The sequence below is a fragment of the Budorcas taxicolor genome, chromosome 4, assembly GCF_023091745.1.
Source record: "Budorcas taxicolor isolate Tak-1 chromosome 4, Takin1.1, whole genome shotgun sequence".
Lineage (NCBI taxonomy): Eukaryota > Metazoa > Chordata > Mammalia > Artiodactyla > Bovidae > Budorcas > Budorcas taxicolor.
Window position 1 is genome coordinate 80,021,410 of NC_068913.1, and position 20,285 is coordinate 80,041,694.

The 20,285-nt window shown below is 38.8% G+C and overlaps 2 protein-coding genes across 2 annotated transcripts; one reads left to right on the forward strand and one right to left on the reverse strand.

Annotated features, from left to right (window-relative positions):
* Positions 1-1,968: 1,968 nt before the first annotated feature.
* Positions 1,969-7,360, reverse strand: MRPL32 (mitochondrial ribosomal protein L32). The gene is made up of 3 exons (XM_052638989.1): positions 7,230-7,360; positions 5,204-5,385; positions 1,969-2,740 (listed from the first exon to the last, which is right to left on the reverse strand). The coding sequence occupies exons 1-3, from the start codon at positions 7,357-7,359 to the stop codon at positions 2,486-2,488; spliced, it is 567 nt and encodes a 188-aa protein (XP_052494949.1). The 5' UTR covers position 7,360; the 3' UTR covers positions 1,969-2,485.
* A 231-nt stretch (positions 7,361-7,591) lies between these two features.
* PSMA2 (proteasome 20S subunit alpha 2) lies at positions 7,592-19,121 on the forward strand. Its single transcript, XM_052638672.1, has 8 exons — positions 7,592-7,640; positions 10,987-11,063; positions 11,631-11,763; positions 13,097-13,219; positions 13,970-14,051; positions 15,510-15,583; positions 17,016-17,073; positions 17,158-19,121. Exons 1-8 carry the CDS (start codon positions 7,600-7,602, stop codon positions 17,272-17,274), a joined length of 705 nt encoding a protein of 234 aa, XP_052494632.1. The 5' UTR covers positions 7,592-7,599; the 3' UTR covers positions 17,275-19,121.
* Positions 19,122-20,285: the final 1,164 nt, after the last annotated feature.

A 20,285-nucleotide genomic window follows, 5' to 3' on the forward strand; every position in this document is an offset into this window, starting at 1 on the left:
AATGATTCTTAACTTTCTGTTATATACTTTGCATTGTTTCATTAATTATAGTATTATTTCTGTAATTTAAAAACTATCAAGATGTACAAGAAATATGAGAAGACTGCAAACTAGTAATTGCAAGTTCATTGTTAACAGCTCAGGAAAGAGATGCTTACGGGTAAAGGACTCTGGCAGGGAGATGCAATGAAGTCAGATGTTTAGGTTTTCAGAACTTGGCTATCTGCTAGGAACCAGCTTTTTAAAAAAAAAAAAAAAAATAGGAAGATGGAGGGAGGGAAGTGCCACCAAGCTCAGAGGACATTACCTCCTCACCATCCCTCCCTCCAAAAGTAAAATGTCTCATCTTGATGAAAGGGGCAAGTAGGGATGAGGGTCATTGCTAGTGTTTAAAACATGAACAAATCTTTTACACAAACTCATGATTTTTGTTTCTGATAGTAAAAATTGGAGGTATAAATTGATATAACCTATTATAAAGATATCTTTGTGGGATAACCTCTTCAAAAAGTGATAGGCACTCACCTTTATGTCATGGTTTTCTGACATGAACTAGGTATCTGGTTTTGCTAATTTGGGGATGCATTTAGTAACACTTATCTTCCATGAATAGCAAACAGAAAAGTCGGCCTGACCACATGTTCTCACCAGGTTCAGCTCTGTAGCCTCCTGCCCAATCTAGGAAAATGTGTACCCAGATATGCTTTGCAACCTGATAGTCCACTGAGATGCTGAGTAGGGAGCAGATTCAGGTGTGTACCTTGTTAGTCTTAGCCTCCATGAATCATGTGGGCTTTCCTGGTAGATCAATTGATAAAGAAAGTGCCTGCAATGCAGGAGACTCAGGTTTGATCCCTGGGTGGGGAAGATCCCCTGGAGGAGGAAATGGCAACCCACTCCAGTATTCTTGCCTGGAAAAATCCCATGAACAGAGGAGCCTGGCAGGCTACAGTCCACGGGGTCACAAAAAGTCAGACATGACTGAGTGATTAAATCACCACGAATCATGACTCTACCTCATGTATATTCACCTGGCACTAGGCACTAGGCACTTCTAAGGCTTGTCAGAGGGAAAAATCTGTCTGCAGAGGACTGCTGGAATAAGAATAAGCAACCGATTCCTTCAGAATGTTTTTTTCTAAATACATGAAGGTGCAGCTAGTCTTCAGAGAGCTAATTACTGAGACTCCAGTATTTTGGAAGATTTCAGGATTTGCTCTCACTGAATCACACTCTAATAATATATCTTTAGTCTATACTGTACTGCATGAAATTGGTCATTTTACTTCTAGGAATGCTTGTTAACATGGATCACAGAATCCTCATGACATCTCAGGGGCAAGACATACCTCAGGCGTTTGTCTACAACACCACAGTAGAGGTACAGCTCTGGATCACGTGTCAACTTGTGGAGACTCATGTATGGATGTCCTTTTCAAGCAAAAGCAAGTTCAGTGCTGAATTCACTGCCTAATTCTTATAAGTATTCAGGACACTGCAGCATGCACTTTGTTTTAAATATATCCCTGGGCTTTATCTTATTTTGCATACTGATTTTTCATTCAACTATATATTTTTTTACTTTGTGTTTTAATAAGCTATTTCACTTCTAATATTTTTTTTTTCATGAGGCAGAAAACACCAAACTCTGGACTCACAGTAGACACAGAAATGGGGGAAGGAGAGGGAAATATGAATTGCATTGCTAAAAAAGCCATTGTTATAGAGGTAAATATGATAAAACGTGAAATAAACTAAAAGGTCATATTAGAAGGAAAATGCAAGAGCAATCCCTTCAGTACATTTTCTGTGTGCTATGGAATTCACTTACATCTCCTTTAAAAAATCTCTCTCCCAAAACTATTAATTACAGATCTCATAAACATCTAATGAATTCTGAATATTACTGTGATTTAATGTAAAATGTCAAGAACTATTTCATCTTAAAAAAGTAACATACTATGTCTCGTACCAAGTGCCATACAAAGGCAATTTTAATTTGCTAAGACAAAAGAAAAACAAGAAACAGAACAACCTTTTTCTTACTGCTACAGCTACCATCTTAAAAAAAATGATACCGAGAATTTACATAACCTATTTCCAGGTGTTACTTAAACAAAAGCATACATGTAAGTATTCTTAAGTGAGAAAAACCAGTCGCAAACAAATAAAACTAGAACCCAGACTCCTAATTTTGGCTATGAATTTTAAATTATGTTTTATCTCTCAGTCCTGAAAATGTTATCTTTACTGAAACTTCATTATATAATAGAAACAGACACAGAAATCTATTGAGCCTCTGCAGAAACATTTCGACTTTACTCCTGTGCAAATTACCTGCAAAAAAACTAACTGCTTATATAGGATGTTTGAAGCTACATCGATGACTTAAAAATAAGCACACAACCAATGTAAAAGCAAAGAATCTTCCTTTTTTCAGGAGAAAAGTCTTATGTGAAGCTTTCCTCTTGAAACACGTTTGATGTCAACTCTGGGTGAACCAGGACGGCCGCTTCCTCTCTCGCTCAATGATCCTCTTGCCTTGATCGTGCTCGGAGGGTGTCTCCCCCGAGTACAGCACCACGGTCTCCACAGCAGGAGCCTTGAAAGGGCCCCCCTCTTGCTTCCCTATCTGTCTTCTGATTTCTGCTGTCTCCTTGCACACCTTCTCATAGCAATAGCCACAGAGGACATGTTTCTGTTTCAGGTGACCACATTCAGGACAAAAGTCTATATTGTTCTTTAAAAAGAAAGAAAGAAAGAAAATTTAATGAGAGGCAACAAAATGCACACATCATCAAGGATGAGGCTTATATTTAAACTTCTTTGGAAATGTTCATCCTGCACAAGGTCACAGAGTACCCAGTTCAACCTCATTTTAATCAGGAAACTAAGGACACATATTGATTTGAATTAATCAATTTGAATTCCAGGAAAACTGGAATTAGAATCCAGGTTTACTAACTTTGAATCTGGTACATTATTACTTAAATACAACAGTCTTACTATGTGAAATGGTACTCTATTCCCCAGCCTCAAAAACTAAACATCTGGTAAGGAGCCCATGGGTGATCCACACAGCCAGCATCTTAACTAAGAGACCAAGGCAAAGGGAATTCACTCTTCCTTTCAATCAATCCTGGGAAGAACAAGATGACAAACACATTACAAGTGGGCTTCCCCTGATTATCACAGTGCAATTCAAATTCCTGTATGATGTATAGTTGGTATGGGGTGTGATTTTTCTTCCTATAAATGAACACTGATTATTTCTTAATGTAAAACTCTTGATATATTACAACTTGAGGGTATTTTAGTGAGGTTTTTATACATCTATCCAATTTTAATAAGACAATTCTAACCTCTAAAAGAAGTCCTTTCAGTGGGTTCTAAAGGTAGATTTGAAATATAAAGAAAAATAGTAAACAGGAACATGAAAGAAACTCTAAATATGTCTGAAGACTAACATACAAACATTTATGAGGCAGATGACAACAAGAACTTCATTTTCTAAAAGAAACAAGTGTTAGTCACTCAGTCATGTCCAACCCTCTGTGATCCCATGGACTGTAGCTTGCCAGGCTCCTCTGCCCGTGGGGTTTTCCAGGCAAGAATACTGGAGTGGGTTGCCATTCCCTTCTCCAGAGGATATTCCCAACCCAGGGATCAAACCTGGGTCTCCAACATTGCAAGCAGATTCTTTACAATCTAAGCTACCAGGGAAACCCAAAAGAAACAAAAGAACCTTGCAAATCATTTGATTCACTGACTTCTCATCTTACTCCAATACGTGGAAAACTGGACTGTACATTCAACTCGAGGATTTGAAAAAATACCCATGGTCAGTAAGTGCTCTTTTCCTAACAAAGCCCTCAGCATAACAAATTATATATTAACAGAAAACTGTCTAAATTAATGAAGTATTTTACAGTTCCACATTTTAACTGTGGTCCCAACCATGACTCAGTAATACTTTTGAGCTTATGTTCTAAGGGTTTGTTTTAATACTGAATGTGGAGGCTTATGGAAGTCAATTTTCTGTCCTTGAGTTCTATCTGCACTGCCCTGGGGAACACTGTGGAATAAATATGAACTCAAATCATGGCTGTTAAAACAATAGATTAATAAATCAAAGGTAATAAACACTATAGTTTTTGTTACTAGATCAATGAAGAAAGTGTACCCATGGGAGATGGTAGGTGGGTGCTGGGGGTGGGGGTGGGGAGACGGAGAAGGAGCACTGAGATCTAGAATTGTCTAAGGATAGGAACACACACAAAAAATGTTTCAAGAGAATAGGACTTCGATAGGACACTGCTAAGTCACTTCAGTCGTGTCCAACGACCCCATAGACGGCAGCCCACCAGGTTTCCCCATCCCTGGGATTCTCAAGGCAAGAACACTGGAGTGGGTTGTCATTTCCAGGACTCAAATCCTGGTTCTACCACTTAAGTTTGGGATCATGCTGCTAAGTCGCTTCAGTCGTGTCCGACTCTGTGCGACCCCATAGATGGCAGCCCACTAGGCTCCTCTGTCCCTGGGATTCTCCAGGCAAGAATACTGGAGTGTGTTGCCATTTCCTTCTCCAAACTTCTCCAAAGTTTGGGATCATAGATGAATTCTTTTGGTCTCAATTTCTTCATTCTCAAACTGAGCAAAACAATATTTACTTCAGAGAGCTGTTCTGAAAATATAATTCATGTAAAGCACTTAGATACATCAAAGGCACTTATTAAGATATTAGCTATTTTTTACTACTTATCTAAGGATTTTACTTCACAGTATCTCATTGGACTCAGGAAAAGAAGAGAATAAATCCGTCGGGGTTAATAAAACCTCATATTGAACAGATCTACTGCTTCTGACTTTTAGGCTCTGCAATAGTTAAAATGTTTATTTACATATAGTTCAAAATCACACAGCTCAGGACTGGCACAGCTCACAATACAAAAGTCACACAGACTCTTTATAACCCAGTCCTCTGTCCAGACTCTGAACTCCCTCCTTGACTGTGTTCTGAGTATTTAGCCTACAGAACAGTAGATGCATACATATATAACAAGAATATTGGATTTATTTAGAGCAGGGAAAGGTAGACATACAGGATCTAAAAATAATTTACTCATAGGTTATATGGACAAATCAAGAGATGATGCAGTGGTGGACATGAGAAAAAGTACACCCACGAAAATCACCATATTACCTTAACTTTAACAAGCTTATGAGGGTTTCTTCTCCTACACCGGTTCACTTCAATGCTGCGCCTGTTTTTAGGAGCTGCCATCCAAAATATACTATCCAAAAGGCTGGACGTCTCTGTACTTCCACTGGTATCACTTGTTGGTTCTGAAAATATAGCTGGACCTTGGACCACTAATGCTGGTCCTACAAAATAAACCATGGAGATACAGAATGGTTTCTAGTTCTGAAATGACCATTTCCAAGTATCATTCTCTTTAACAATCAAAAGTAATGTATCAGCAGGCCTATGTAACTTAAAACATTACATTCAATAGACATTTAACAGGAAACCTTAGTAGCTATTAAAATATACTTAAAAGTTCATACCTGAAATAACTTTAGAACAGAATATTTAGTGGCACTGCTTAAATGAATCAGTGAAATTCTACCAAAAGTTTCTCATCTTAAAATATAGAACTGAGGGGTTTAGTAAACAGGAATAAAAGTGTGAGAGGCACCAAATTTAAACAAACCAAGGCAAAAAAAAAAAAAAATTAAAATTCACTCAATTGTCCACATTCTACTTGATGGGCAGTAGCTAGTTACAAGGAAATCTTAAGCTTGAGGCTTTCAAAATCCACTTCCTACCAGCACAGATATAAATGCTGATTGTCTTTTTTTAAAATTATATTCAAATTGAGTTAGCTCCTCAGTCATATAACCTGATAGGCCCTTTAAGACACTTAGTTCTCATAATATTTAGTCTTGTTCCCTAAGGAAAGTACTCTAAGGAAAAGAACTAATTCATCACTCTTTCTAGGATACTAATTTACTCTTGTGACCACCAACCCGTTTCACTTTTGTTTTTCTAAACTGTTTATAAAAATTAGTGCGAGGTGGGAGGGAAGTTCAAGAGTGAGGGGACATATGTATACCTATGGCCAATTCATGTTGATGCATGGCAGAAACCAACACAGTATTGTAAAGTAATTATCCTTAAATTAAAAATAAAATAAAACTTAAAAAAAAAGATTTGTTTCCCCTCTCCTTGCTATATTCCTCAGGCCTGTAATATTTCTTTTGATTTTAGGAACTCTTAAAAATATACAACCCTGTTTAACACTTAACAACTGATACTCCTTTTCAATATACCTGAAAGTATTGCTAAGCACAGACCAGTGGTTAATAGCACAGGCTCTGGAAGGTCTGTGTGACCATGGGGCCTTTCTGAGTCTAGTTCTTCAGTTCAAAAGTGGACACACCTAATGGGATCGTAGTGGAGATTATATGAAATATACGAAGAGATTATACGAAAGTGGCGATTATACGAAATATATGTTGACTTTGATATTTAGCGGGACATTCCTAGTGGCTGAGACGGTAAAAGCGGCTGCCTACAATGCGGGAGAGCTGGGTTTGATCCTTGAGTCGGGAAGATCCCCTGGAGAAAGAAATGGCAACCCACTCCAGTATTCTTGCCTGGAAAATACCATGGACACAGGAGCCTGGCGTGCTACAGTCCATGGGGTCGCAAAGAGTCGGACACGACTGAGCGACTTCACTTGACATTTAGTGGGCTCTTCTGAGTATTATCATTATTATGTTCGGGATAACTTCGAAATCGAGTAGGATGTAAATATCAAGGCAACGACAATTTTAACACCCAAGATATTTCCATTTAAAATTAGTTTTCAGGGGAAATAAAGGATCAAGAGTCAATTGACACAGCTCAAATGCTACAGAAGGCAAACTGCTTTAGGTGGTGGACTGGACTGGAAAGAAAAGATAAGAAGATCTAGAGAGCGGTGTCCCTTGACGCTAAGTTAATGCACTTCGGTTACATTCTCTGTAGGAATGGGACAGTCAGAGGACGTTTCTTTTCCTTTTTGCAGGGGACTGGGGAGCAAAAACTGCTGTCTTTGTTCCTAAGCAAGTGAATGTCCGGGACAACGATCCCTACACCGGAGCAGGCTAAATACGAGCAGACTTCACCACGCTGCCTGGAGTCCCCAGTCCAAACCCCTCTCCACGGAGGCCTCTTTACGTACCCCATGGAGGACTGGGAAAACCTGGTCGGCTCTGCAGAAGTTTTCGCTGCAGCTGCTTCCAACAGTTCCGGAGAAGTCCTCGGGCTACGGGCAACGGCGGAACCAGCAGCACCAGCATGGTGGGCGCCATGTTGCTCGGCCGAAAGCCACTCCCACCAGGCCTCTGGGTCCCGCCCCTACCTTGAGCATGCGCATAGACATAGAGTCGGGCAAACGCGCACCTGGAACTATAACTCCCAGCATGCTTCTGGAGCGGCTCTGCCTTTTCTCCAATCAGAAATCTAGAAAGGAACGCGAGGGGCGGGGAAAAAGAAACGAAACTGGCTTCAGCGCGCATGTGCGCGGATGTGCGTTGGGTTTTCGGGTAAAGATGGCGGAGCGTGGTTACAGCTTTTCGCTGACTACATTCAGGTATGGAAGGGACTCCCGAGGTCCTCCACATAACCGAGGTTGCAGGAGCTCTGCCGGCCAGGTTTTTACCTTCCTGGTCTCTGACTTGGCGCTTCCTGAGGGCCTAGTAGGAAATGGGGGTGGAAATGCGAGTTTGCCAAGTCATTTGCGGGGCCTTCCCGCGGCCTGGGGAGCATTGGTGCCTGGGGACCGTGGGAACGCGAGTCAGGGTATCCTGGGAGATCTAGGCGCTGTGGGAAGTTGAGGCCCTCGCCCAGGGATTTTCTTTCGCTTTGGAACTAGAGAAAAAGGCAATTTTGAATGAGCTGCTTCCAGGTTTCCTGTTCAGAACTCTTTCTTCCTGACTCAAGTAGGCCTGATTCAGGAGCTTCTGGAGGTCAGAATCTTGGTCAGCCCTGTGGGGTTCCTTTTTCTTGGAAAGACCCAACTTTACAGTTCAGTTCTAGTCTTAGCTTCCATTTGGCGCTAATGTCTTCGGAAACCTTTTCCCGCTTTCGATTTCTTCGGTGCCCCTACTGGAAGCTCAAGAACTGAAAGTGAAAGTGGTAGTGTTTCTAGCCCGTTGTCTTTGTGGGCTCCAAAATAGGCCGTATTTGCTGTGGGGCTGTTATTTTTGAAGGGGGATATGTTTATTTAAAGAAAGATGATAGGCTTTTAAACTTTAGAATATTTATGTAAGCATGTTTTTCAAAATAAATCAGAGATGCACTATCATCATTCCCGGTGTAAGAAAACCGTCACCAAAGGCTGTACTGACGGGAGAAGGATTCAGTTTGGCCATTTTCCTACAGATCAATAATGGCTTATTTAATTAAAAATATTATCTGACAGCTAAAGACGGGCGGCATCTAACTTGTTGAGTACTCTCTGTGTGGGTGGCGCTTAGTCCCATCTCTTTAGGCTACTCTGTGTGATACATGTTTTCTAAACATTTTACAGATGAGCTGACCACAACTCAAATTCAATAACTCCTCCCTGGTCATAGGTTAATATTTAAACTGGGTTCTTTCTGACGACAAAATTAATACACTTTGCATTACTGTGTAATGTCTTCTTAAAATACTATATACAATGATATGAAACAAAGTTTGACAGGTCGCTGCTGTTCGTATTCAGAGACAAAACCTGGACCTTTATCTTTAAGAAAGTGTTATCCTAATCCCAGCTGAAACATGAAGCAACCATATGTTATCAGGGACTGAATCTTTCTATAATAAATTTCCTTGTTTAAACACACTCTTGTTTTTTTTTTTAATATGATGGTGCAGTTCTGTTTTGGATTTTAAAAATTGTTTCTACCCTGTTGTAATCAGAATTATTAATGGTAGACGTGATAAGAGACTATACTATAGGGTGAAAAGGTGTTCTTGAGGATAACATTTAGTTGGGGATATTGACAACCAGTGGGCTTCCCTCTTAGCTCAGCTGGTAAAGAATCCTCCTGCAATGCAGGAGACCCCTGTTCAATTCCTGGGTCAGGAGGATCTGCTGGAGAAGGGATAGGTTACCCACTCCAGTATTCTTGGGCTTCCCTTGTGGTTCAGCTGGTAAAGAATCTGCCTGCAAGGCGGGAGACCTGGTTGGGTTGGGAAGATCCCCTGGAGAAGGGAAAGGCTACTTACTCCAGTATTCTGGCCTGGAGAATTCCATGGACTGTATAGTCTATGGGGTTGCAAAGAGTCAAACAGGACTGAGCGACTTTGACTTCATTGACAATCAGTGGGTAAACAAATGGGTGCCTACTCATACACTCTGAAGAATGTTTTTCCCTTACTCAGGAATTTTTATTAAGAGAGGGTGAAAGAAGGAATGTAACTTTAGATTGGGTGGTCAGGAAAGACCAATGTTTGGGGGTTGTTTGAGGGGACTGGAAGATGAAAGGGAGCCAACTATTTGAAAATTTAGGGGTAAGGAGAGTTGCAGACAGGGAAAACCATGTTTGAAAGTGCTAAAGTTGAGAAAGACTGAATTGATAGAAGGCCAGTGTGTTAGAGTATAGTGAGCAGGGAGTTATCCTGGGTCTCGACCAGTCTTGCAGGGCCCTGTAGGCCAGAGTAAGGAGCTTTGATTGTGAATGAATAAAAAGATTAAAGGATTTAAGTGGAAGATGTTATGATATAAAAGCAACTCCGGATCAGGGAATGGAAGTAAGAGTGGAAAATAAGAAAACTCGCTGGAGGGCTGTCTTTTTCAGTTATCCCTGATAGAGATCCTGGTGCTTTGGAACTGCACTGCCCAAATCAGCTAATTTTGTCATTTAACAATCTTTAGACTGCTACCCCTAGGTTTATTCCTTAAATAGGTGTGGATGTATGTCTGTCAGTCAGATGAACCTGGTCATCAGTTATGTGTTGGTGTATTGATTGAACAGAGCTTATACTTTGTGAATATTACAAAATAATTCAAATGTGTTGACTCTGGGCCAAGAAGGAAGCATGGGACACTTAGGTATGAGTGTGTGGGATTCAGTCTGGGTGGTCAGGGCAGCTTTTCTTGAGAAAATGACACTTCTATTAAGGTGTGGAGAATGACTTGGAAGGAGTTCACCAGAAAGTGGTGAAGTGCATTGCAAACAGGAATTGTCTTGTCAGAGGGGTTTTTTGAATTCTAAGGGTAGTTGTGTCTCTGGAGCGCGATGGCATGATGTAAGTTGAGACTTGAGTGACAGTATCTCTAATTTTATGAAGATGAAACAAATGATCTTCTGAAACTAAAGATTATAGACTGGGTATGTGGACCTAGCTTGTGTCTCACTTTGGACAAATTATTTTCATTCAAAGACTTTATCAATCAAATAGAAAGGTTGGTGATGTTTATGGTATTTGTTCTAACACTCAACAACTAGACTGAAATAATATATGACCTAAAAAGCCAGTTTGGACCTAGTATTTGACTGTCAAACTCAGTGGAACCAGATATGTTAAGTATAACCAGCTCACAGCATAACATTACTATTTGGTGTTTACTTAGTGCTAATTTTGTGCCAAGAACAAAAGGCATCATTTCATTTAATCTTCACAACAACCTTTGAACTAGGTAACACTATTATCCCCATTTTACAGATGAGAAAACTGTTGGTGAGTGGTGAAGGGAAAGAATAATGATGCTGCTTTAAATGGCAGACAAGAAAAATAACCAAAGGAAAGAGATTAGTGTTTCATTATGTATATGTTCAAATCACCTAGTAAATTTGGTTTCTATGTGACTTCTGATACATTTTCAAAGCCCATCTATTCCTTGATGCTTGATTAGTGGATTTGGCCTATTTGCCTGCCCTTTTCTCAGAGATGCTCCTATAATAAATATTTGAGAATGTGAAATTTAGCAATATCTGTTTCTTTTTAAGCCCGTCTGGTAAACTTGTCCAGATAGAATATGCTTTGGCTGCTGTAGCTGGAGGAGCTCCTTCAGTGGGAATTAAAGGTAATTAAATGCTTCATTCACTTCAGATTCCTATTATTAGTTGTAATGCTCTTTGGGGATTAATAGGCCATTAATGTAAAAATAAATAGTTGTGGCAGCATAATTTTTAACAGTTCTTTTTGTTAATCTACAGTATTTTGATGTTTAAAGAAGTAATAAACCAAAGAAGATGATTAAATTTTTTAACTTAGAAAAGGTTAATTGTAAAATTTAAGGATAGCTTACAAAAATGTATCATTGGTTTTTAAATTTCAAATTACAAGAACAGTACGCCAAGTAGGCAGAATTCCATAATTTTAAAACTTGTGTACCCTAAGGTGTCCTAGAATACTTTAGGAAAAGTTGCATAATACCTTTAATTCAGGGATTTCTTGTGCAATACAGATGACCATTGAGGGAAAGCTGATTTACCATTCCTTTGGTGATTCTAATATGGAAAGTCAGAAGAAAAGGTTTTATAAATAAGAAAATAAAGGAGTTTGGCAGAAATGCTGCTATAACTAGGAAACTATTAAAACAGAGTGTTTAAATGATTAAGCATTCAAGTCTCTTTTCTTTTTTTTTAAGCTGCAAATGGCGTGGTCTTAGCAACTGAGAAGAAACAGAAGTCCATTCTGTATGATGAGCGAAGTGTCCACAAAGTGGAACCAATCACCAAGCATATAGGTTTGGTGTATAGTGGCATGGGCCCAGATTACAGGTACCTTGTGTCACCATCACGTGAATTCCTTGTTTTCGATACTCTGGGAAGAAAAAACAAGAGATGTTTTCCTTCAATCGCCTACCTGCTTGTTTTTTGCTCAGTTAAACAGCAGCAGCTGAAGTTAGTTATTTGCCAGTATGAGGCAGACTGGGGGTTACTTGAAGGAGAGCTCAGTGCGCCTCACTTGTTAAAAGAGGAGATGGATACAGTACTTAGCCCTGTCATCTCTCTTCTCTTCTACCATCCAAGGCCTCAGCAATACATGTTATAATAAACTTTATTTTCAAAAAGTTTACCAGACAGCAAAAGAAAGCATACTATCCAGAGTTAACCTCATTGTATTTATTTCTGTTTTTAGCAAAAGGACAGAATTCTCAAAAAGGCCACTGGAAGTTGTAGAGTATGACAGCCAGTTAGGATCCAGACGCTTATGTAGTCTCTTCTCTAATATTCACAGGAAGAGAGTAATCTGGTTCCATCAGGGTACCAGCAAGTTTTAAAGAGATTGACAGTTTTCTGTGTTTGTCATTTAACGATTGAAAGGATTATCGTTACTTCGTTACTGATTTTGTGGAACAGATAGGTAGAGCCAGAATTTCACTTTCGTGAGTCGGCAGCAGCTCTGTGCTCGGGCTTCACTGCAGTGGACCTGTTGCCACTGCAGGGAGGGAGGCTGCGGTGCACCACCACTCACAGTGTCAACAGACACGGCAGGATGCTTGCTCACAGGGGTGATGTGGAGCTCAGATCAGTAGCACCTGAGCAGGGAGAGGTAAATCTTGCTTGTCTTGCCAATATACTTAATCGTTACACTTTTGACAAATTTTACATTTTTTACGGTATAAATAGTTTCATGGTACTCTTTGAAGTTCAGTCTGTGGACACGATTGAGGCAAAGTGAGATGCTTTAACACGTGTATGTGGGTTCATGTGTGTGCATATTAGTGTATTGCCTGGAGTGATATCAAATCCTAAGGTAGCTTCTCTTGGGGTAAGGGGGGCATACTCTTGAAGATGCTGTGACAAGAGATAAAGCTCTCCTGTGCACTAAAGCTGTCTCTTTAAACTGATTGATACCTCTAGTCCATAGTTTTCCTTCTGTCTTATTCTCATCCATTTCCTGTAGTTTAGCTCTTCAGTGACGCTCTGATATTTTCTTGTAAGTTAACTGTAATTGGATGTAAGAACAAGACTGCTTTACAGCTGAGAGCTACTATTAAAGAGATGCATGTCAGACTTGGGCTATAGTTGTATGCCTGTAGAAGGTGAATGAGTCTTGAGGATGTAAAGCATCTGAATTTTAATTGTCTCATTTCTTTTCTGTTTTCAGGGTACTTGTGCACAGAGCTCGAAAACTAGCTCAGCAGTACTATCTCGTTTACCAAGAACCCATTCCCACAGCTCAGCTGGTCCAGAGAGTAGCTTCTGTGATGCAGGAATACACCCAGTCAGGGTAAGCTGATTTTATTATTTGAAATGTGTCATGAATTAGGGGGAAAAAAAATCATCTTACCTTTGTAAAAGTAGACATATTTCAGGAAAAAAAAAAGAGGACTTAGTATTCCTGTATTTCCTTAATCAGTGAAGAAAACCACTATGAATGAATAGTTCTGATCTTAACTGGACCTGAAATATTTTCTTAAAGAGAAAGCAGAAATGTTTTCTTGCTGTTCATGTAACAGCAGAAAGCAGCTTCTAGATAAAGTCCTTTTGACAGTGATTAAAACATTTCTTTATGGGCAGGCAGTCATTGCTGCTTCCACATTTATCTTCTAGCTGGAAATGATTGTAAGCACTTGATGAAAGTAGTAACTGACACATCTGTATTCATTTTAATTCCAGTGTTCTTGAGTTTGGTTGTGAAAATGATGAGGTAATTGCTGAAATGTAAAACCAGTGGAAAAGCTGCATTTGCTGAAATCTGCTATTTTATTAGGACATGAAGTGTTACCCACACTTATTAACCCCAATATTTGTATCAGTCTATTTACCAAAATGATTTGACTATTGTTCCTCAGTACCATAAAGAAAATTCATTTTGAATTGATTAGTTTAGAAAGGTGTTAAATGCTTTTTAAGGAACTCAGAAGTCTAATTCAGTTACCTGATAACTTGCTTTACTTGAGAGTATTAATAACTTCTTACATTAAGTTGACTTTAACACCATGAAGGTGCCGATTAATTTTCATTTCTCTTTGTTCAGTGGTGTTCGCCCATTTGGAGTTTCTTTACTTATCTGTGGTTGGAATGAGGGACGGCCATATTTATTTCAGTCAGATCCATCTGTAAGTACCATTAGATGTATTTGAGGAGTTTGTTAAAGTGCTCTTTGAGTACCTAATAGAAATAGAAGCCATAAAAACCTTACAAATTAGAGTATTTTCTCTTCCATTTGGGCTTTAGAAGTAATACATGTTCACTTGTACATTTAAAATGTTGATAACTTCATCTTCTGATAAGGAACCTCCTTTAGTTCTGCCCTCTGTTCTTCTGGCATGCTGATTAACTTCACATACTTAGAATGATTTGTTGAAGTAGTTGTTATCAAATTTCTGTAAATCTGTGGAATTCTTTTAAAAATTATGATTAAAGCTAATTTTAATTTTAAGTTCAGTTAAAACCTGTCTGGGAGTGGGCAGTGCCCTTTGCCATTAGTTTAATCTTGGGGTTGACTTGAAGTGACTCTTCTGCACAAATACTGATGTTACTGTCATGACTTTGATGTTTTGCAAAATGAGTCGTCTGCTATAAAGCAGAAGATTGGTGTCTGGGTTGGCAGGTGTCTGGAGAAGCACCACTCCTCCACGTGTGTCTCACGTCTGTCACTCATGTTTACTGTGAGGAGACCCAGAAGAAAAGATTCACTATTAGAAACTGATCTTTCATAGTTTATAGATCATTAGGTAATGTCAGGTTTACTCAGTGCACATCTTATATTCTAGCTTTGTAATTTGAAAAAGCAAAAATATTTAGGTTGTTAATTAAATCAGAAAAATTAAGTATTTGAGGAACTTTGACAGTGTCTGTTACCCCATATCTGAGCTTCTGAAGCTAAATGCCAAGTCCTCTTATCTTCCTTTCCTGAGAGTAGCAGAGCCGCCATCATGGGAATCCAGCTTTCATCTTTTGCCCTTTCCCCCTGTTATAGCTAAAAGTCACTTGTTTTCTTTTAAAATATGGTCTGTTGCTTTCAGTTTCTGTACATGTGTGCATATATACTTTTTAAGTAGATGAGTCATATATGATGTGGTAGCTGTTTTTGTGTAACTTTAGATTACAAAAATCAACACCTTTGAAAATTTTTAGTGCAAAGCTGTGTCTTTTTAGTTTGTTCACCAATGGTCACCATTTTTCAGATAGATATGATTTTTAGAGCCTTTCAATCGTAGTAAGCTAAAATATTACTTTTGATTATTTGCTCTAAATTAACCTCATTTCTTTTTTTTACATAAATTTTGTACAGTAAATTATACGTATTTGATGGGGTTTTGATGTATTAAATACCTGAGAAAATCATCAACACAATCAAGATGCTGTACCTCCAAAAGTTCCTTCATGCCTCTTTGTTATCACATTAATTTATTTTGTGACATAGCTCATTGCATTCCAATAAATATTCTGAAAATCTTAGAAGTTAGAGACAAATTATGGAACTGAGAAATAAATGTCAGAGTCGTAAATAATTATATTAATGATTTAAAATGTGTGTTTTTGTTTTTGTTTCCTCTTCCTCTCCTGATTAGGGAGCTTACTTTGCCTGGAAAGCCACAGCAATGGGAAAGAACTATGTGAATGGGAAGACTTTCCTTGAGAAAAGGTAGATTTATAAAACTAGATTCATTACCACACTTACTCTACAGTCTTCAGCTCTCTGTAAATAATTTCATTAATTTATAAACAAATTTGTTGCATGACTGTAGTCAAGCCTAGCTACTGATAGAACAAACTTACTTGTCTGTCCTTGGGCTCCCCAGCCTTCAACATATTAAGTGGTAATATTAATTTCTTAAGCACTTCTCTTTCTACATTCTCATGTTTTCCTAAATGTTTTTTTATTTTTTTTTACTTCATTTTTTTCTACCATCTCAAAAAAAAGAGACCATTGGATTTGGAGTAAAAAATTTGGGAAGAAAGTTTTTCAATGGTTTAAGTGATAACAGTTTGTATGTGTGCTCAGTCACTCAGTCATGACTGATTCTTTGAGGACACGTGGACTGTAGCCCGCCAAGCTCCTCTATCATTTTCATTTTGACAATTTCCAAAAAATGCATATATGTAGTGAACCCAAGTACCTGGTGTTGATGGTAGATTAAAGATGTGACATATGGGGCTTCCCTGGTGGTCTGGTTGTTAAGATTCCTTCTGCCAATGCAGGGGACACAAGTTTGATCCCTGGTCTGGGAGGATCCCACATGCTGCAAAGCAACTAAGCCCATGGGCTACAACTAGAGCCTGTGCTCAACAGGAGAGTAGCACCCGCTCACCTCAACTAGAGAAAGCCCGCGCATGGCTACGAAGACCCAGTGCAGCCAAATATAAATTAAAAAACAAAATTAAAAAAAGACGTGATGTATGTACTTGATAAAAAGTGGAATGATACATAAAAATCTGCCCCTGCCCAGCACAGCAGACTGCCCTCACTTAATTCCAGCTGTATTCTAGACTTGGCATTATTGTAGCCCACCAAAAAGTGTCCTACGTTTTGGATGGGAGGAGTCTGCAATTGATTTTAACCACCAAATGAACCTTTTCAATACATTCTCAGATAATATTAATGCCAAGATTACTTAAAAATCTTAGACCTGGGATTACTTAGTAAGCTTAAATAATCTTAGGATCTTAAAGCACTTTCTTTTTCCTCTTACTTATTATTGGTGAGTCTTCCAAACGTTATGAAATTTTACTAGATAGAGGTTTGATTTCTCCGCTTTATTTTTATAAATTGTTATAATATTGCCACCACATGCTGATCATATTAAAATACTTATACTTAAGGAAATTTCTTAAGTAAACTCGTGTTAGGGTTACACTCTTCATGATGTCAGGAATGCACCCCAAATAATTGTCAGTTTCTTATTTTGGGGACAGCTCAGTGAGGAGACTAGGAAAATCAATCTGTAACTTAATATTTTTAAGAATGTCTTATTAGATGTTTAAAAATCTTATGCTGTTGCTATCATTGTGTTTTCTTAGTCATGAATCATCTTAATAGTGCCATAAGTCGTTTTTCTTTAAAAAAAATTCTTTAGATATAATGAAGATCTGGAACTTGAAGATGCCATTCATACAGCCATATTAACCCTAAAGGTTAGTTCAATATCTAATGATTGGATTTGTAGTGATTTTATAATTAACTGCTGGGAAAATTGACCTTTTCCCCTCCTTTATCAGGAAAGCTTTGAAGGGCAGATGACAGAAGATAATATTGAAGTTGGAATCTGCAACGAAGCCGGATTTAGGAGGCTCACCCCAACTGAAGTTAAGGATTATTTGGCTGCCATTGCATAATAATGCAAATAATGAAGTGACTGAAAATCCAGAATTTCAGATAACTTCTCTACTTAAACATGTTTAAAGTATGTTTTGTTTTGCAGACTTTTTGCATACTTATTTCTACATGGTTTGATGGACTGATGTTTTTAAAATGAGACTTATAAATCATAATAAACTCTTAAATTAACTTCCAGCTTTTTAGGAGTTAGTAAACTTTTAACATAGTTATATTTCCTGCTTTCCCTCACAGTTGATTTCTGGAAACTACATTGAAAAGCAGAATGGTGAAATTGGTCTTTAGTCTTCACACAGTTTGGATTAAGTCAAACTTTGTCATCTTCTTTACTGTCAGATGTTGTCTGCTTCAGGAAAGCAAAATCCTGATTTCAGTAAACACTGCTTTTGGAGCTGAGAGAATCTGTAGACTTTCGTGGATTCTGAGGCAAGGTAGGAAGCATAGCTGTATTTTGGGCACCATCAGGTGTGGATCAGTGAAACCTAGACTGTTCTGTGAGATTGCGCTGGAGCTGCCGAGCGTGCTAAGCCACAGTCTCCTGTAGGAGATGCACCGTGTAGATACGTAAGAAGCGGTGTGCTAGTTCCTGTTGGCTTTCCATCACTAGTGCGTAAATGTATTTCAGAAGAGCCCCCTAGAGTCTGCTAGACCTTTCTAACTCAAGGATGAATGTGAGTGCTGGAAATAAAATACTAATCCTTAAATGTCAGAATTACGGCTTAAGTCTCTCCCTCATTCATGAAACCTCTGTAATCAGAACCTTCACTGCACTTTAAGACTTCCAGCAGCAAGTTAATCATGGAATATCGGAACCCTGTTTCCATTATATGTGAAGGCATAGCACTTAAAGCTTTCTTTGTTTTTTTTAAGGCCTCGTAGGATGAGAGAAATCCTGTCATTAGTCTTGCTCACAGAACATAATTTATGAATGTCATTTTTCTTACCAACAAAGAGATGGGGATTTCTGTGACTTAAATGTGGGTCAAGAGATCTCAAAAGATTTGGTTAAGTTTAGCCTTCTTAGGAAAGAGACTTATCTTGGAGTATTTTTGTCAGGATTCCCAGTTCTCCCTACTGTCACCGTAACCCCTAGAGTGGCAGGAGTGTTATGATGAGAGATGAGAGATGCCAACTTGACTGTTTTTAGACGTTTGTCTTGAAGGCCTCATTTAACATTATAGCCTCCCCTTGTTGGCTCTTAGTACATTATGAATCCAGAATGCTAAAAAGAACTTAGTGGTCAAAAGGAATGGTTTTGGAGTTAGGTCTCACCTCTCCCCCAACTGGCCGAGTGACTGCACACGGTAATTATCTCAGAGGGTTTTCTCAGGACTAACCTCGATTCTGCAAGTGAAAGGCCTGGCAAGGTTAATGGTTAAGTTTCAGCTAGTTTCAGCTCCTTTGAATTTGCTTAGGCTCGCTAATGTCCAACGTTAAGAAATCAGAGGAATGCCAAAATTCTTCAAAGAAGGAAAGAGGCATTTTTATTTAGGACAAAAAGCACATGGAGGTTCTTATGGAGTGCTAACAGAATAAATCCTATGGAATAAAGGGAGGAAAAATGAGCTGAAGCACATCTGTGTCCAGAGTCTCATCTCTGCCTCTTGCCCCATTAAATCCAAAGCCCAGTTCAACTGAAGCTTCTCCATAAACACTTCTCCCTTGGGTCTCAGTTTGTTCTCTTCACTGACCATAAGTTGTTCCCTTTTGTCTCAGTTCTTGGGAAACTGAAAAGTTTTTGGTCTAGAAACCGATTGCATGCATCTCTACACATTTCCAAACTCTTCAGTCTTCTAGCCTGTGGATTCTAGCTTTTAAAATCTTATTTTAAGTATCATCATGCTCCTTATGTACATTTTCCATTTTTGGTTCTTTTTTGTTTGTATCTTCTCTTAAAACATTTGCCTCCACTTGTTTTCTTTTCTAGTTCCTCACTGAACTGTGAATTCAAGTTTTTGTAAAACAGTTATTAGCAGTGAAATGTGGACATATTCAATATTCATGTGTGGGGGTTGGAGGGAGTTCAAAAGGAAAGGGGGATCAGGAAGAAAAGTAATACGGATCTTTATCAAGTGCTAATTAGCTAATAAGTATGATCAGAGGATTTTTCATCTATTGCTCAATTATGTTCATGGCTGAAAATGCGTGCTCTCAGTCCTTATTGCAAATGTAGGCAAGCTCCGAGTCCCTGTTGTAAAGAAACACAAGCTAATATTCAGTGGACTGCCCGAGAACATGTAAGAGTAAGTCCTTTGGTTTAGAATCCTAATTTCCTGAAACCAGTCCAGTGGTCCTGTATTAATGTCATATTACTTCACACAGGCCCTTCAATTGATACTTCCTGCCATGACTCTGCTCCAAAGGACCTTATAGAACCAGCAATACTTGGCTACCAAATGATAGCTTCCTAAGCATGAGCTTAAAGTTGGACAGCTAACCCTGATCAAAGGCCTTGTCCCTGATCCAGTCATCACTTTTCACTTTTTAAGTACTCTATCAGGTACTCCTATATTTCAGAACAGTAGGCTTATATGGTCATTTCTGGACTCCAAAAGGTTAACTACCATATAAACATTTTCTTCTGCAATATGAGAATTTTGAACTCTTAATACCTCCCTCAATTCCCCTGTGCTTTAATTAGATCACAATGTTGAGCTTAAAAGGTTTTTTTATTGGTATGTAAGTAAGTGAGGGCTTCCCAGATGGCTCTAGTGGTAAAGAACCTGCCTGCCAACCCAGGAGACACAGGAGACATGGATTCATCCCTGGGTTGGGGAGCTCCCCTGGAGGAGGGTGTAGCAATCCACTTAAGTATTCTTGCCTGGAGAATCCCAAGGACAGGAGCCTGGCATGCTATAGTCCATAGGGTCGCAAAGAGTTGGAAACGACTGAAGTGACAGCACGCAAGTATACTGTGATTGCTTTTCCTCACTTTGTTGCTTTGTTTTTTTCTGTGTCTCACTAATTCTTACCAGTTCCCCCCCAATAAGATTGTAAAACCCTCTTCAGT